The sequence below is a fragment of the Thalassophryne amazonica genome, chromosome 15 (genome assembly GCF_902500255.1).
Source record: "Thalassophryne amazonica chromosome 15, fThaAma1.1, whole genome shotgun sequence".
Lineage (NCBI taxonomy): Eukaryota > Metazoa > Chordata > Actinopteri > Batrachoidiformes > Batrachoididae > Thalassophryne > Thalassophryne amazonica.
Genome location: NC_047117.1, coordinates 56,326,524 through 56,346,258, shown reverse-complemented (window position 1 = coordinate 56,346,258; position 19,735 = coordinate 56,326,524). Strand labels below are relative to the sequence as shown.

Below are 19,735 nucleotides of genomic sequence, written 5' to 3'. Positions count from 1 at the left end.
TATATATATATATATATATATATATATATATACATACATACATACATACACACACATACATACATATATATATATATATATATATATATATATACATACATATATGGAAAATAAGTATTTGTCCCTGTCAGTTTTGCAGGTTTTCCCACCTACAAAAAATGGAGAGGTCTGTAATTTTTATTGTAGGTACACTTCAACTGTGAGAGACAGAATCTTAAAAAAAAAAAAAAAAATCCAGTAAATTACATTGTATGATTTTTAAATAATTAATTTGCATTTTATTGCATAAAATAAGTATTTGACCCCCTAGAAAAACAGAGCTTAACAATTGGTACAGAAACATTTGTCTGCCATTACAGAGGTCAGGTGTTTCCTGTAGTTCTTGACCAAGTTTGCACACACTGCAGCAGGGATTTTGGTCCACTCCTCCATACGATCTTCTCCAAATCTTTCAGGTTTGGAGTTTCAGCTCCCTCCAAAGATTTTCTATTGAGTTCAGGTCTGGAAACTGGCCAGGCCACTCCAAGACCTTGAAATGCTCCTTACGGAGCCCCTTCTTAGTTGCCCTGGCTGTGTGTTTGGGGTCATTGTCATGCTGGAAGACCCAGCCATGACCCATCTTCAATGCTCTTACTGAGGGAAGGAGGTCGTTTGCCAAAATCGTGCAATACATGACCCCACCCATCCTCCCTTCAATACGGCGCAGTCGTCCTGTCCCCTTTGCAGAAGAACACCCCCAGAGTGTGATGTTTCCACCCCCATGCTTCACAGTTGGGATGGTTTCCTTGGAGTTGTTCTCATCCTCTAAACATGGTAAGTGGAGTCGATTCCAAAAAGCTCTATTTTGGTCTCATCTGACCACATGACCTTCTCCCATACCTCCTCTGGATCATCCAGATGGTCATTGGTGAACTTGAAACGGGCCTACATGTACTGGCTTGAGCAGGGGGACTTTGCTGCCCTGCAAGATTTTAAACCATGACAGCATCAAGTGTTACTAATGTAATCTTTGTGACTGTGGTCCAATCTCTCTTCAGGTCATTGACCAGGTCCTCTTGTGTAGTTCGGAGCTTTCTCAGAATCATCCTTACCACACAAAGTGAGATGTTGCATGGAATCCCAGACCGAGGGAGATTGACAGTCACCTTGTGTTTCTTCCACTTTCTAATAAATAATCATAACACTTGTTGTCTTCTATCAAGCTGCTTTCCTGTTGTCCTGTAGTCCATCGCAGCCTTGTGAATGTCTACAGTTTTGTCCCTGGTGTCCTTAGACAGCTCTTTGGTCTTGGCTATGGTGGACAGGTTGGAGTGTGATTGATTGAGTGTGTGAACAGGTGTCCTTTATACAGGTAACAAGTTCAAACAGGTGCAATTAATAAAAGGTAAAGAGTGCAGAATAACAGGGCTTCTTAAAGAAAAATTAACAGGTCTGTATGAGCCAGAATTCTTGCTGGTTGGTAGGGGGAAAAATACTTATTTTATGCAATAAAATGCAAATTAATTATTTAAAAATAATACAATGTGATTTTCTGGATTTTTTGTTTAGATTCTGAATCTCACAGTTATATATATATGTATGTATATATATTTTCTTGGATCCTCCAAACTGTGACTGTCCAGCGTTGGGACCAGGAGGCAGAGCTGTGGTCTTATACACCTCTCTGCAGCTTCTCTCCCCCTGCCATCCCCTCGTTGCCCCATCCCCGTAGAGACGGTGCCTGCTCCCAGACCACCAATAACCAGCAAAAATCTATTTAAGCATAAAAATTCAAAAAGAAAAAATAATATAGCACCTTCAATTGCACCACAGACTAAAACAGTTAAATGTGGTCTATTAAACATTAGGTCTCTCTCTTCTAAGTCCCTGTTGGTAAATGATATAATAATTGATCAACGTATTGATTTATTCTGCCTAACAGAAACCTGGTTACAGCAGGATGAATATGTTAGTTTAAATGAGTCAACACCCCCGAGTCACACTAACTGTCAGAATGCTCGTAGCACGGGCCGGGGCGGAGGATTAGCAGCAATCTTCCATTCCAGCTTATTAATTAATCAAAAACCTAGACAGAGCTTTAATTCATTTGAAAGCTTGTCTCTTAGTCTTGTCCATCCAAATTGGAAGTCCCAAAAACCAGTTTTATTTGTTATTATCTATCGTCCACCTGGTCGTTACTGTGAGTTTCTCTGTGAATTTTCAGACCTTTTGTCTGACTTAGTGCTTAGCTTAGATAAGATAATTATAGTGGGTGATTTTAATATCCACACAGATGCTGAGAATGACAGCCTCAACACTGCATTTAATCTATTATTAGACTCTATCGGCTTTGCTCAAAAAGTAAATGAGTCCACCCACCACTTTAATCATATCTTCATAGCCCTCCCTATGGGATGGACAGGCAGATGTGCCCTGATAACCACCTCTCGGCATTCCTACATCGTTGTTGTGAAAGTGTCGTGACACGAACCCACAACAGGGGGCGTTAATGAACGGACAATGGATAAGCCAAAAAGTAACAATTTAATGTTGTGAATCGCACAACGACGTACAGACAATAACAATATGGTAACATTTACATTTACCCTGATGGACTACCCTGCAGTGGGGAATAAGTTTCATTACACTAGAAGTCTTTCAGAAAGCGCTGTAACTAGGTTTAAGGATATGATTCCTTCGTTATGTTCTCTAATGTCATATACCAACACAGAGCAGAGTAGCTACCTAAACTCTGTAAGGGAGATAGAGTATCTCGTCAATAGTTTTACATCCTCTTTGAAGACAACTTTGGATGCTGTAGCTCCTCTGAAAAAGAGAGCTTTAAATCAGAAGTGTCTGACTCCGTGGTATAACTCACAAACTCGTAGCTTAAAGCAGATAACCCGTAAGTTGGAGAGGAAATGGCGTCTCACTAATTTAGAAGATCTTCACTTAGCCTGGAAAAAGAGTTTGTTGCTCTATAAAAAGCCCTCCGTAAAGCTAGGACATCTTTCTACTCATCACTAATTGAAGAAAATAAGAATAACCTCAGGTTTCTTTTCAGCACTGTAGCTAAGCTAACAAAGAGTCAGAGCTCTATTGAGCTGAGTATTCCATTAACTTTAACTAGTATTGACTTCATGACTTTCTTTGCTAACAAAATTTTGACTATTAGAGAAAAAATTACTCATAACCATCCCAAAGATGTATCGTTATCTTTGGCTGCTTTCAGTGATGCCGGTATTTGGTTAGACTCTTTCTCTCCGGTTGTTCTGTCTGAGTTATTTTCATTGGTTGCTTCGTCCAAACCATCGGCATGTTTATTGGACCCCATTCCTGCCAGGCTGCTCAAGGAAGTCCTACCATTATTTAATGCTTCAATCTTAAATATGATCAATCTATCTTTGTTAGTTGGTTATGTACCACAGGCCTTTAAGGTGGCAGTAATTAAACCATTACTTAAAAAGCCATCACTTGACCCAGCTATCTTAGCTAATTATAGGCCAATTTCCAACCTTCCTTTTCTCTCAAAGATTCTTGAGAGGGTAGTTGTAAAACAGCTAACTGATCACCTGCAGAGGAATGGTCTATTTGAAGAGTTTCAGTCAGGTTTTAGAATTCATCATAGTACAGAAACAGCATTAGTGAAGGTTACAAATGATCTTCTTATGGCTTCGGACAGTGGACTTATCTCTGTGCTTGTTCTGTTGGACCTCAGTGCTGCTTTTGATACTGTTGACCATAAAATTTTATTACAGAGATTAGAGCATGTCATAGGTATTAAAGGCACTGCGCTGCGGTGGTTTGAATCATATTTGTCTAATAGATTACAGTTTGTTCATGTAAATGGGGAATCTTCTTCACGGACTAAAGTTAATTATGGAGTTCCACAAGGTTCTGTGCTAGGACCAATTTTATTCACTTTATACATGCTTCCCTTAGGCAGTATTATTAGACGGTATTGCTTAAATTTTCATTGTTACGCAGATGATACCCAGCTTTATCTATCCATGAAGCCAGAGGATACACACCAATTAGCTAAACTGCAGGATTGTCTTACAGACATAAAGACATGGATGACCTCTAATTTCCTGCTTTTAAACTCAGATAAAACTGAAGTTATTGTACTTGGCCCCACAAATCTTAGAAGCATGGTGTCTAACCAGATCGTTACTCTGGATGGCATTTCCCTGATCTCTAGTAATACTGTGAGAAATCTTGAGTCATTTTTGATCAGGATATGTCATTCAAAGCGCATATTAAACAAATATGTAGGACTGCCTTTTTGCATTTACGCAATATCTCTAAAATCAGAAAGGTCTTGTCTCAGAGTGATGCTGAAAAACTAATTCATGCATTTATTTCCTCTAGGCTGGACTATTGTAATTCATTATTATCAGGTTGTCCTAAAAGTTCCCTAAAAAGCCTTCAGTTGGTTCAGAATGCTGCAGCTAGAGTACTGACGGGGACTAGCAGGAGAGAGCATATCTCACCCGTGTTGGCCTCTCTTCATTGGCTTCCTGTTAATTCTAGAATAGAATTTAAAATTCTTCTTCTTACTTATAAGGTTTTGAATAATCAGGTCCCATCTTATCTTAGGGACCTCATAGTACCATATTACCCCATTAGAGCGCTTCGCTCTCAGACTGCGGGCTTACTTGTAGTTCCTAGGGTTTGTAAGAGTAGAATGGGAGGCAGAGCCTTCAGCTTTCAGGCTCCTCTCCTGTGGAACCAGCTCCCAATTCAGATCAGGGAGACAGATACCCTCTCTACTTTTAAGATTAGGCTTAAAACTTTCCTTTTCGCTAAGGCTTATAGTTAGGGCTGGATCGGGTGACCCTGGACCATCCCTTGGTTATGCTGCTTTAGACGTAGATTGTGGGGGGGTTCCCATGATGCACTGTTTCTTTCTCTTTTTGCTCCGTATGCATCACTCTGCATTTAATCATTAGTGATCGATCTCTGCCCCCCTTCACGGCATGTCTTTTTCCTGTTTTTTTCCCTCAGCCCCAACCAGTCTCAGCAGAAGACTGCCCCTCCCTGAGCCTGGTTCTGCTGGAGTTTTCTTCCTGTTAAAAGGGAGTTTTTCCTTCCCACTGTTGCCAAGTGCTTGCTCATAGGGGGTCGTTTTGACCGTTGGGGTTTTTTATAATTATTGTATGGCCTTGCCTTACAATATGGAGCGCCTTGGGGCAACTGTTTGTTGTGATTTGGCGCTATATAAGAAAAAAGTTGATTGATTGATTGATTGATATACATACATACACACACAGTTTTGAATGCAGTGGGGTGTTCAATGTCTAGTTTGTTTCAACCTCAAACATCCTGCATCAGTTAAATTTCTATGCAGTGATGCAAATCTTATTGTATTACTAAAACTAAATGAAAACTTTGAAAAGCTTTCCTCTCCAGAGGTGTGCACTTACTTGCTAACTTCCTTATATTGCGCGATCTCCTCGATGTAGAGAAGGTCATGAAGTCGAGCCTGGTAATTGTCTTTGGTCAAGGTCTTATCCAGCACAGACTGGGTGAAAAGCTGGTCAGCGGATAGTGGAATCTGGTAACGGGAAAGGAGGCTACGTTCCAAGTCAGCCATTGTCTCATTGGGACTGAACAGTACAATGGTTTTGCAAGAAGAGTCCCAGCGCTTTGCCGTTATTAAGAGCTGCTGTCTGGCTGCCATCAAGTGTTCTAGGTCTAGAGCATAAAGAAGAACAGGAAATAAAGACTATTTAGCTTTTTAGTTAATGTTTTGGTCAACAAGAGAAATTAGAATCCTGGTTCTACTGCTAGCAGAACTAGCAGTAGAACCAGGGCTGCTTGTTCAATATCAATGTCAATTTTATTTATATAGCACATTTACAACAACAGCATCTGCTCAAAGTGCTTCACAGTAAAAACAATATCAAAAACCATACCACAACAAACAGAGCATTAAAATTCCAAAATGTTCAGATGAACCAGCAGTCCTGCTAGTTCAGATGGAACTAGCAGTCCTGCCATACACTCAAGTTTTAATTTGGTGGAACAGTTTTGTCACAACTGCCATTTTATTTATAACAACACTTTTTTCCTGAATTAATTCTTACAATCTTATCACCTCAACTCCTTAAAGCTATACAGAAACATGAAGATATGATTTCAAATCAAATGAACTATTCAAGAATTTTCAATTAGCAATGCACCGATACCACATTTTTCCAGACTGAGTACAAGTATGAGTACATACATTTGAGTACTCGCTGATACCAAGTACCGATACAAATACTTAATGATACCATTACAGTTTTATGATGACTTTGAAAACATGTTTTTATTCATCAATTGTCCCTTACTTTTTGGCTGTAACTGCTACCAATATCAGCTGTGTTTTTAATTTACAAACACTTCACTTAAATCATGTAACATCACTTTTTGACTACAACAAATTGTCCTTTAACACTGTGTGTTTCTTAACAAACATGACACTACCAGACATGTCACTGAAATGTAACCTGTGGACTTCAGCACTACAAAATATACAACCCCAGTAACAAAACAAATTGTCCATAACTAACTTTATGTCTGTGAGGACTAAAAGCCTTTTTTAAAAATATGAGGGGCAGATTCATTTTGATGAAATTAAGCTTCTCTGTGTTATCAGCTGTGAGCCTGTTTCTGTTTTCATCTACAATGTGTGACACTGAGCTAAACAGCCTTTCACTCTCCACACTATGTTTTTAACTTTTAATTAAATAACATACACAAATACAAACTGTAAATGATTTTTTCCCCAAAGGTGGAACATGTAATATTGGAGGAGCATGGCGTGCACACACATGCACGCACACAGTGTCACGCACATCTCGGCAACACACAAAGGCAAAACGGAGTAATTTTAACATTTTATTTTTTCTTTGTGGATCATGGGATAATTTCCTCGCGTTCAGACAGAATTGCCCATTGCCTGTGGTAAATGAGCTGTTAACCAGGCGCAATGACTCTTTAAACTTTTTGCCCAAATTGCAGCTCGTGGAAGCGAGTGGAGGTTACGAACGCAGTGCCTCAGACATTCCGCAAACAGATTACACCTGGTGCAGACCGAGTCGGTCTCCCATCGGCCTGAACACCCACACCAAGGGCTGAAACTCACCAACCTGATGGACAACCTCCGTCGCTGAAACCCTGATCTGAGTTCTGAACTATTGTGCAAAGTGCAGTACCACTGAGAATATTTTTTTCCAGCCACACGAAGAAGTAAAGTATTTTCAGATGTTTTCCAAATTCAGTAGGCTTTATGTGGATTATTTTTTTCTTCAGGAACATTTGATAATGAATTCCACGAACAGGTAAGACTTTTTATTTACTCTGCGTGAATTTTCTCCTCATCAGGACTGCGGGTTTCAGCCAATTAATGGACAGGACTGACAGATGTATTTCGACTTATGAGTAAAATACATGAAAGCCTTTAAAAATCCATAAATTAGCCGCAGTGTTCAAAATGTATGAAAAAAGTAGTGGCTTATAGTCCGGATATTACCAAGTGTGTGCGTGAAAATCCCCCATTGAGAGGTTGACATTACGCTGCTGTAAAGGGGTATTGGGTCACGTAGTATCGGAGATGTTTTATGATTACAAGTACGAGTAAATGAATACGGGATCGGGCTGATACTGATATCAGGATTGGTGTATCCCTATTTTCAATGTTTGCTATCCGCTGCCCGTTTGTTCAGGGTCACCATAGCAGATCCAGTACAGACCTGCAGTGGGATCTGGCACAAGCTTTAAGCCAGACACCCTTCCTGACGCAACTCCAGTTTTACCCGAAGAACACACACAAAGCCCCTGGTCTTCCTCAGAGGTCTCTCATCCAAGTAAAGCCTCGGTCCCACAGAACAATAAGCCATGAATAATGAACCACGCATGGGTGTGTAGAGATTATTCAAAGAATGACCCACGTTTTCATCTATCACATATCCACTACTAAGGCACCTCTATGTGCCTCTCTGTACCCTGCATGTGCCATGTAGCAGCCTCGAATGAGCCACGACCAACCAATCATTAGAGCCTCAAATGGCTCGTATCAGCCACGCTAAGCCACGTATGAGCCATGCAGTGCCGTGTAGTGTGACATCGGTGGACGAACGCACATCTTTGGTTCTACCCTCCACCTCTCCCACACTTGTTTCCTCATGGAGCAGGAAAGAGAGGAAAAAAAGCGTCCAGACGAAACAGTCCTCTGTGATTCCAGAAGCGATTTGAGGTGTTTTCAGCATCCAAGGTTTGGCAGAAAATGATTATAATCTGCTGCAAAATAATTATTTTGTATACAGCGTCCAACGCACAGAGCAGGTGGAATTGTGTGTGCAAGAGGGCAGCCACTACAAAAATAGCCTCAGGTCCTGCACAGCTGCTAGGCGCTGGGATAATGGGCTTTTAGCAGCCTCATAAGCACCACGCACATGCCCCTAAAATCCTCGTTAGTCGTCGCAGTAACTCCTACACAAACTGCCCCATGCTGTTGTTGCTAAATTTTGAACATCTTGAAATTAGCGCCACACTTAGAGATGAGCCTCATTAAGCAAAAATAATGCCTCTCAGAGCCATTCAGAGCCACCATTCAAAAACAAAAAAAGCTGCATGGCTTAATATTCATCCTTCATTATTTGGTGGGACCAGGGCTTAATGATCAGACCCTACCCTGCTTAGCTTTCGAGATCGGACACAGATTGAGTGCATTTAAAGGATTTCCAAATAAATAATGACAGTATCAAATCACCATAAGTGTCCTGAACTGTAATACAATAATAGAATCCTAAAAATATTTCAAGAGATAGTGGCATATCTCTTAAAAAGCAACAACATTTAATACAAATAGTCTATTCTGGAGAAAAAATATTTTATAATTAACCCATTTTGCCCCACTGGCAACAACTGTTGCCAAAGTGTGTCACTGTCATTTTCTACTCACATTAAAAAAAAAAATCTCAAAGGTACTAATGCAACTTTTTCCTCTTATTTAAAAAAAAAAAAATCTGGGCATATACAGGTTAACAACATTCTTGCATCACATGCATAATAGCCTCCTGACTACCGAGAGAGAGAGAGAGAGAGAGAGAGAGAGAGAGAGAGAGAGAATAAAAATTAGAAGCTGTCTGTAAAAAAGTATTGACACAGGAAAAGAAGTTTTTCCAACTTTAGCGTACCTTCAATGGAGGCAGCATCAACCATAATCCTCTGCATCAATACAGGCTCTGTGCCGAAATCAAAAACAACGGTCTGCCTGAATGTACCAAATATCTCTGTGCTGAAGCCCACTGCGACACTGTAGACACAGTGGTCAAGACCATTATCTGGTGTCACTGTCAGGAGAACAAAACAGTTTTTTTAGTAATTATCCACTGCAAGAAAAAAAAGTTTGTAACTAGAGGGAACATTATATCAAGAAAACAGTGACAACTACCCTACTAACATTAATTAAAATGAAAAACAAAACAACAACCACAACAAGCTTTCCTGTCTCCATTCAAACTGGTAAATACAGTACAAGGAAGAATGAAGTCGGTACACACTTTTACATACATTACTGAATCTCCAGAAATGCACTCATCATGCTTACGTTACCCAGAAACAAGCTGTTTTATTCAGCTCTCTGTTAACACATACTTTCACATTTGTAACTCTCTCAAAGAGGTTAAGTTTCCACTCACATCCTTTTGTTTGTTTGTTAGCAGGATTAGGCAAAAATATATGAATCAATTTTTGAAAAACTTGGTGAAGCGTGAGGTATGGCTCAAGGAAGACGCCATTCATTTTTGGAGCAGATCTGATTAAGGCGCAAATCTAGGAATTTTGCACCTTCTTTAAGTGTGTGTGTGTGTGTGTGTGTGTGTGTGTGTGTGTGTGTGTGTGTGTGTTTTGGGGGGGTTGGATTGCAGATCTGCACCCTTTAATCGGGTTCACTCCAAGGTTCACAGCAGACAGTGGGCGAGAGGTGGGGTACACCCTGGACAGGCCACCAGTCTATTGCCTGGCCAACACATAGAGGCAAACATATTCATACCTATGGTCAATTTAGAGTCACCAATGTACACCTAACCTGCAGGTCTTTGTAAGTGGGAGAAAGCCGGAGCACCCAGAGGAACCCATGCAAATGTGGGAAGAACATGCAAACTCCACAAAGAAAGGACCAGGTTGGAAGTGAACAGGTGCTAAACTCATTACACCCGTCATTATAGGCAAACCGCCCATAAACCAGCCAGTGAGAAGAGCTTAAGAACAAAGTTGATGAATACGTATCAAGCATAAAACAGCACCTTGGTAGATGTGGGTGGCTCTTCAGGTAGTCAATGCCCACTTACATTCACACCTGTTGATATTTATTAAGGGGTTCAACACCCATTCTTTCCACGGACTCTGATGAACATGGAACCTTTGCACCTTTAAATAAATATCACGTAGACATCTGTGTTTTCCTCCACTCTCCATACAAAATCTTCAATTTCAGACCTATCTGACAAAAAAAAAAATATCTTTCACAATATTCTAATTTTCTACGGCACACTTCTGCAGCAATACCGCCATAACCTAATTGTGTGCACGCACATCCTCTCACTCTCTCACACACGGACTGCATGTGTTACCAACCATGTGGATAATTCATGACTATAAACTGCTAAATGAACAAACACTCAAACACATAAAAACATTACATTTTAGTTTATGAGCAAATAAAAGCAACAAATTGCATTTCAAAAAGTAACTGGCTCTGGCTACTGAAAACTTTGAAAACTGTTTACATCCAATTTCTGCTGATTAAACCAGGATACTATGTGACACACCTGATATGTCCTCTCCTGAAGTCCACTCCTGACAACCTTTGGGAAGAGTCTGGAGCCTCTCCCCTGCTGATACACCCGTAATAAAGAAGTGTGGTCTGTGTGCATCGTAGAGCAGGGCAATACGGTACAGCTTTTTGGCAGGCTACATGAGGATAGAGACAGAAGTGATTATCAGAACAACCTAACACTGAACACATTAACAGGTGTGGAAGAAGTGATTAAAAACCAAAACAAAAAAAATGCAGTATTTGCACATCTGAGTGCCCACAGTGTTCCACACAAAATTCTGCCAGCAGCGGATGGGCGTTTGCACAAACTTGGCAAAAAAAAAGTGTTTCAATATTAACCAATATGTGGACAACAACTGACTTCACTGAAACATTTTACACAGTTTACATTAAAGTACAACATTCTGGCACTCATGGAAGCTTCAAAAATTCCTACCTGTTTAAATCCAGGCGACTTCAGCTAAATGATCTGTTTGTTGCTGTCCATTTTTTTTCTGCTTGTGAAGACAAAACAGCCATAATTTTCCCTTTAGCCTGTAACTGAAAACAGTGGAGCATCCACACTGTCACTGTCAACACATGAACTCAATTCTTGAACTCTGTGGTTTTGTCCAGGCCGCAGAAAAGAACTCCATCTGAACTCCCGTCAAAGTTTTGAACCAGGGCTGAAATTATTAATTGAGTAACTTGAATAATTCGATTACAAAAGATATTTGAGGAAAAGCTTTGTTTAACGCTGTAGTATATACACTAGTTCTGTATGTGGCGCTGTAACACTCCCACAAAAACATGGAGAAGATAACAGATCATGCACATACAGTGCACCTGAAAAGTATTCAGTGCTTCACTTTTTCTATATTTTGTTACATTACAGCCTTATTCCAAAATGGATGAAATTCTTTTTCCTCAAAATTCTAGACACAATACCCCATAATGACAACATGAAAAAAAGTTTGAGATTTGTGCAAATTTATTTATAAAGAATAATTAAATAAAAAAAAAAAAAAAAAAATCACATGTACGTAAGTATTCACAGCCTTTGCCATGGAGCTCGGGTCCATCCTATTTCCACTGATCATCCTTGAGATGTTTCTATAGTTTAATTGGACTCCACCTGGTGTAAATTCAGTTGATTGGACATGATTTGGAAAGGCACACACCTGTCTACATATAAGGTCTCACAGTTGCCAGCGCATGTCAGAGCACAACCCAGCATGAAGTCAAAGGAATTCTCTGTAGACCTCCGAGACCTGATTGTCTCAAGACACAACTGTGGGGAATGGTACAGAAACATTTCTGCTGTTTTGAAATGTCCCATTGAGCACAGTGGCCGCCATCATCAAGACTCTTCCTAGAGCTGGCTGCACAAAAAAAACCCACAAAGCCCCATTCTTACAGATCACTTCCTGTTTCTTACACAAGCTTATTTCCCAATAAGAGCACAGATCAAACGGATGACATCAACACAAGTCAGACATGGAAGAGACAAGAAAAACATTGTGAAAAATTTTTTGCTTTTCACAATGTGTTTGGGGGGGGGTCACAGAATTAACTAATTTTAGGTGGGCATTTAATAAATTTTAATTTAAAAAAGTAATTTAATTTTGGGTGGGTGTTTAACCAATTGTCCTCAAAAAGGGGGTAGGCTGATGCTCGGCCCTGGGCCCTCAGATGCGCGAATACAGTGTATAAAAAACAAAAAAAACAAAAACCTTGTCAACAAATTTCATGATTTATCCATTTGGTCACTGATATCACAAAGTAACGGTTCAAGCAAAAAGTGGAATTTGCCGTCCAAGTCACAGGGGTGTGCAGATTGAACGAATACTGAAGTTTGGCGACTCTACAGAATCATGAAGTTAAACTTGGATGTAGCTGTCGGCTAACTGTAAAGTTCTTCAACACCAGATAACATTACAGTGAAAACAGGTTACACTGCACAGACACAGGATAAGTCAGCCAGATGCAAACTTGGCCCCAGGTGCAAACTGGGTCCGGGGCTAACAATACCCCTACCCAAGTTCTCTTGTTACCCACTGTGAAGCACAGATTAAACCACATTCTGCATATCTTACCAATTTGTTTTGCAACAAAAACTGATACGAGAAACTTTTTATTGGGGAGAAGGTGGGGGAGCACTCAGTCATGTTTGTTTGGTGTCACAATACAGTTCCAAAGTTCATTCTCCAGAAAACAGGGAACAGAAGCTGAAATATATTCAACAACCCAGTGCAATGTATTACAGTATGAGAGATTCACACTAGTAGGAACAATTCTACAAAAATTTCACTGTTTCAATAGAGTAAAATATATGCACTAAAAAAAAAGATACACTTCTCTGAAAAATCTCAGAAAAAGAAACTCACAGCTCTACCAGACTGCTTGCTTGTGTGTATTATATGTATATCAGTGGTGGAAAAAAAACTAAGCCACATGGGGTGTGCAGCCAGTACATTCTGAGTGCAGGTCCCAAGCCCGGATAAATGAGGAGGGTTGTGTCAGGAAGGGCATCCGGCATAAAACAAGCCAACCCAACTATGCAGACTAAGAATCAAATTTCCATACCGGATCGGTCGCGGCCCGGGTTAACAACATCCGCCACCAGTGCTGTTGCCCAACAGGGTGCCGGGGGAAACTGGGCTGCTGCTGGGCAAAGACGACGAAGAAGAGGAGGAGAACGTTTCCACAAACAGCAGGAGAAGAAGAAAACTAGAAGGGTGGAAATAAGAGTGGGGACTTTGAATGTTGGTAGTATGACTGGTAAAGGGAGAGAGCTGGCTGATATGATGGAGAGAAGAAAGGTAGACATATTGTGTGTGCAAGAGACCAAGCGGAAGGGAGGTAAGAGCAGGAGCATCAGCGGTGGGTACAAGTTGTTGTACCATGGTGAGGACAGGAAGAGAAATGGTGTTGGGGTCATTTTAAAGGAAGAGTACATTAAAAGTGTGTTGGAGGTTAAATGAGTGTCTGACAGGGTGATGAGTGTGAAGTTGGAAATTGAAGGGGTGATGATGAATATCAATCAATCAATCAATCAATTTTTTTTATATAGCACCAAATCACAACAAACAGTTGCCCCAAGGCGCTTTATATTGTAAGGCAAGGCCATACAATAATTATGTAAAACCCCAACGGTCAAAACGACCCCCTGTGAGCAAGCACTTGGCTACAGTGGGAAGGAAAAACTCCCTTTTAACAAGAAGAAACCTCCAGCAGAACCAGGCTCAGGGAGGGGCAGTCTTGTGCTGGGACTGGTTGGGGCTGAGGGAGAGAACCAGGAAAAAGACATGCTGTGGAGGGGAGCAGAGATCGATCACTAATGATTAAATGCAGAGTGGTGCATACAGAGCAAAAAGAGAAAGAAACAGTGCATCATGGGAACCCCCCCAGCAGTCTACGTCTATAGCAGCATAACTAAGGGATGGTTCAGGGTCACCTGATCCAGCCCTAACTATAAGCTTTAACAAAAAGGAAAGTTTTAAGCCTAATCTTAAAAGTAGAGAGGGTGTCTGTCTCCCTGATCTGAATTGGGAGCTGGTTCCACAGGAGAGGAGCCTGAAAGCTGAAGGCTCTGCCTCCCATTCTACTCTTACAAACCCTAGGAACTACAAGTAAGCCTGCAGTCTGATAGCGAAGCGCTCTATTGGGGTGATATGGTACTACAAGGTCCCTAAGATAAGATGGGACCTGATTATTCAAAACCTTATAAGTAAGAAGAAGAATTTTAAATTCTATTCTAGAATTAATAGGAAGCCAATGAAGAGAGGCCAATATGGGTGAGATATGCTCTCTCCTTCTAGTCCCCGTCAGTACTCTAGCTGCAGCATTTTGAATTAACTGAAGGCTTTTTAGGGAACTTTTAGGACAACCTGATAATAATGAATTACAATAGTCCAGCCTAGAGGAAATAAATGCATTAATTAGTTTTTCAGCATCACTCAGACAAGACCTTTCTGATTTTAGAGATATTGCGTAAATGCAAAAAAGCAGTCCTACATATTTGTTTAATATGCGCTTTGAATGACATATCCTGATCAAAAATGACTCCAAGATTTCTCACAGTATTACTAGAGGTCAGGGTAATGCCATCCATAGTAAGGATCTGGTTAGACACCATGTTTCTAAGATTTGTGGGGTCAAGTACAATAACTTCAGTTTTATCTGAGTTTAAAAGCAGGAAATTAGAGGTCATCCATGTCTTTATGTCTGTAAGACAATCCTGCAGTTTAGCTAATTGGTGTGTGTCCTCTGGCTTCATGGATAGATAAAGCTGGGTATCATCTGCGTAACAATGAAAATTTAAGCAATACCGTCTAATAATACTGCCTAAGGGAAGCATGTATAAAGTGAATAAAATTGGTCCTAGCACAGAACCTTGTGGAACTCCATAATTAACTTTAGTCTGTGAAGAAGATTCCCCATTTACATGAACAAATTGTAATCTATTAGACAAATATGATTCAAACCACCGCAGCGCAGTGCCTTTAATACCTATGGCATGCTCTAATCTCTGTAATAAAATTTTATGGTCAACAGTATCAAAAGCAGCACTGAAGTCTAACAGAACAAGCACAGAGATGAGTCCACTGTCCGAGGCCATAAGATGATCATTTGTAACCTTCACTAATGCTGTTTCTGTACTATGATGAATTCTAAAACCTGACTGAAACTCTTCAAATAGACCATTCCTCTGCAGATGATCAGTTAGCTGTTTTACAACTACCCTTTCAAGAATTTTTGAGAGAAAAGGAAGGTTGGAGATTGGCCTATAATTAGCTAAGATAGCTGGGTCAAGTGATGGCTTTTTAAGTAATGGTTTAATTACTGCCACCTTAAAAGCCTGTGGTACATAGCCAACTAACAAAGATAGATTGATCATATTTAAGATCGAAGCATTAAATAATGGTAGGGCTTCCTTGAGCAGCCTGGTAGGAATGGGGTCTAATAAACATGTTGATGGTTTGGATGAAGTAACTAATGAAAATAACTCAGACAGAACAATCGGAGAGAAAGAGTCTAACCAAATACCGGCATCACTGAAAGCAGCCAAAGATAACGATACGTCTTTGGGATGGTTATGAGTAATTTTTTCTCTAATAGTTAAAATTTTGTTAGCAAAGAAAGTCATGAAGTCATTACTAGTTAAAGTTAATGGAATACTCAGCTCAATAGAGCTCTGACTCTTTGTCAGCCTGGCTACAGTGCTGAAAAGAAACCTGGGGTTGTTCTTATTTTCTTCAATTAGTGATGAGTAGAAAGATGTCCTAGCTTTACAGACTCTTTTTCCAGGCTAAGTGAAGATCTTCTAAATTAGTGAGACGCCATTTCCTCTCCAACTTACGGGTTATCTGCTTTAAGCTACGAGTTTGTGAGTTATACCACGGAGTCAGGCACTTCTGATTTAAAGCTCTCTTTTTTAGAGGAGCTACAGCATCCAAAGTTGTCTTCAATGAGGATGTAAAACTATTGACGAGATACTCTATCTCACTTACAGAGTTTAGGTAGCTACTCTGCACTGTGTTGGTATATGGCATTAGAGAACATAAAGAAGGAATCATATCCTTAAACCTAGTTACAGCGCTTTCTGAAAGACTTCTAGTGTAATGAAACTTATTCCCCACTGCTGGGTAGTCCATCAGAGTAAATGTTATTAAGAAATGATCAGACAGAAGGGAGTTTTCAGGGAATACTGTTAAGTCTTCTATTTCCATACCATAAGTCAGAACAAGATCTAAGATATGATTAAAGTGGTGGGTGGACTCATTTACTTTTTGAGCAAAGCCAATAGAGTCTAATAATAGATTAAATGCAGTGTTGAGGCTGTCATTCTCAGCATCTGTGTGGATGTTAAAATCGCCCACTATAATTATCTTATCTGAGCTAAGCACTAAGTCAGACAAAAGGTCTGAAAATTCACAGAGAAACTCACAGTCACGACCAGGTGGACGATAGATAATAACAAATAAAACTGGTTTTTGGGACTTCCAATTTGGATGGACAAGACTAAGAGACAAGCTTTCAAATGAATTAAAGCTCTGTCTGGGTTTTTGATTAATTAATAAGCTGGAATGGAAGATTGCTGCTAATCCTCCGCCCCGGCCCGTGCTACGAGCATTCTGACAGTTAGTGTGACTCGGGGGTGTTGACTCATTTAAACTAACATATTCATCCTGCTGTAACCAGGTTTCTGTAAGGCAGAATAAATCAATATGTTGATCAATTATTATATCATTTACCAACAGGGACTTAGAAGAGAGAGACCTAATGTTTAATAGACCACATTTAACTGTTTTAGTCTGTGGTGCAGTTGAAGGTGCTATATTACTTTTTCTTTTTGAATTTTTATGCTTAAATAGACTTTTGCTGGTTATTAGTAGTCTGGGAGCAGGCACCGTCTCTACGGGGATGGGGTAATGAGGGGATGGCAGGGGGAGAGAAGCTGCAGAGAGGTGTGTAAGACTACAACTCTGCTTCCTGGTCCCAACCCTGGATAGTCACGGTTTGGAGGATTTAAGAAAATTGGCCAGATTTCTAGAAATGAGAGCTGCTCCATCCAAAGTGGGATGGATGCCATCTCTCCTAACAAGACCAGGTTTTCCCCAGAAGCTTTGCCAATTATCTATTGGCAAAGCTAATTATCATCAGTGCATATGCCCCACAGGTAGGTTGTGAGATGAAGGAGAAAGAAGATTTCTGGAGTGTGCAAGATGAGGTGGTGGAGAGTGTGCCCAAGCATGAAAGAGTGGTGATAGGAGCGGACTTCAATGGGCATGTTGGTGAAAGGAACAGAAGTGATGAGGAAGTAATGGGTAGATATGGTATCAGTCAAACTTTATTGCAGACTCCAACGTCCAAATAGACATACCATCACATACAAAACATAAAACAAATATATAGTATAAAAAATGCGTTATATCACCTAAAACAAAATATAAACATATATCTATATATACATACATATACACACACACACAGACACACATACATACATAAAAAAGTGCTTATGCAAATTCAATAAAAAGGCATCTAATAAATAGAAGCAGTAAAAGATGCCATTTTAAAAAAAATGCATACACATTTTATAAAAGGTATCAAGGATAGGAATGGGAAAGGACAGATGGTAGCTGATTTTGCAAAACGGATGGAAATGGCTGTGGTGAATACCTACTTTAAGAAAAGGGAGGAGCACAGGGTAACATACAGTGTGGAAAATAAGTATTTGAACAGCCTGTGATTTTGCAAGTTCTCCCACTTAGAAATCATGGAGGGGTCTGAAATTTTTATCTTAGGTGTATGTCCACTGTGAGAGACATAATCAAAAAAAAAAATTTTCCGGAAATCAAAATGTATGATTTTTTAATAATTTAATAAATTTAGCAAGCAGGTGAGAGAAGCACTGGTTGGAGGGGAAGCAATTTTGGACAACTGGAAAAGTACTGCAGATGTGGTGAGGAAGACAGCTAGGACAGTACTGGGTATGACATCTGGACAGTGGAAGGAAGACAAGGAAACTTGGTGGTGGAATGAAGAGGTCCAGGAAAGCATAAGGAGAAAGAGGTTGGCAAAAAAGTTTTGGGATAGTCAGAGAGATGAAGAAAGTAGACAGGAGTACAAGGAGATGCGGTGTAAGGCGAAAAGAGAAGTGGCAAAAGCAAAGGAAAAGGCATATTGCGAGCTGTACAAGAAGTTGAATAGTAAGGAAGGAGAAAAGGACTTGGCCAGACAAAGGGACAGAGCTGGAAAGGATGTGCAGCAGGTTAGGGTGGTAAAAGATGCACATGGTAATGTGCTGACAAGTGAGGAGTGTGTGCTGAGAAGGTGGAGGGAATATTTTGAAGAGCTGATGAATAAAGAAAATGAGCGAGAGAAAAGGCTGGATGATGTGGTGAGAGTAAATCAGGAAGTACAAGAGATTAGTAAGGAAGAAGTGAGGGCTGCTATGAAGAGGATGAAAAGTGGAAAGGCAGTTGGTCCAGATGACATTCCAGTGGAGGCATGGAAATGTCTAGGAGAGATGGCAGTAGCGTTTCTAACCAGATCATTTAATAAAATCTTGGAAAGTGAGAGGATGCCTGAGGAGTGGAGACGAAGTGTGCTGGTTCCTATTTTCAAGAACAAGGGTGATGTGCAGAACTGCAGTAACTACAGAGGCATAAAGTTGATCAGCCACAGCATGAAGTTATGAGAAAGAGTAGTAGAAGCTAGGCTTAGAAAACAGGTGAAGATCTGTGAGCAACAATATGGTTTCATGCCGAGAAAGAGCACTACAGATGCAATATTTGCTCTGAGAATATTGTTGGAGAAGTACAGAGAAGGCCAGAAAGAGTTACATTGTGTGTTTGTGGACTTAGAAAAAGCTTATGATAGGGTGCCAAGAGAAGAGCTGTGGTATTGTATGAAGAAGTCTGGAGTGGCAGAAAAGTATGTCAGGGTAGTGCAAGACATGTACAAGAATAGTGTGACAGCGGTGAGATGCGCAGTCGAATAACAGACTCATTCAAGGTGGAGGTGGGATTACACCAAGGATCAGCTCTGAGTCCTTTCTTGTTTGCAGTGGTGATGGACAGGATGATGGATGAGATCAGACAGGAGTCCCCATGGACTATGATGTTTGCAGATGACATTGTGATCTGTAGTGAGTAGAGAGCAAGTTGAGTCTAGTCTGGAGAGGTGGAGATATGCTTTGGAGAGAAGGGGAATGAAAGTCAGTAGAAGCAAGACTGAGTACATGTGTGTGAATGGGAGGGAGCCCAGTGGAATAGTGCAGTTACAAGGAGTAGAAGCGGTGAAAGTAGATGAGTTTAAATATTTGGGGTCAACTGTTCAAAGTAATGGAGAGTGTGGTAAAGAGGTGAAAAAGAGAGTGCAGGCAGGGTGGAGAAAGGTGGCAGGAGTGATTTGTGACCGAAGAATAGCAGCAAGAGTGAA

The 19,735-nt window shown here is 40.3% G+C and overlaps 1 protein-coding gene across 1 annotated transcript in view; it reads right to left on the bottom strand.

Annotated features, from left to right (window-relative positions):
- helz (helicase with zinc finger) overlaps positions 1-19,735 on the bottom strand; it is a 155,353-nt gene that overhangs the window by 95,870 nt on the left and 39,748 nt on the right. The window contains exons 10-12 of the mRNA XM_034188104.1: positions 10,800-10,941; positions 9,165-9,320; positions 5,406-5,676 (exon numbers count right to left, since the gene is read on the bottom strand). Of these exons, the coding sequence (XP_034043995.1) occupies positions 5,406-5,676; positions 9,165-9,320; positions 10,800-10,941 (569 nt within the window). The remainder of the gene's footprint in view (positions 1-5,405; positions 5,677-9,164; positions 9,321-10,799; positions 10,942-19,735) is intronic.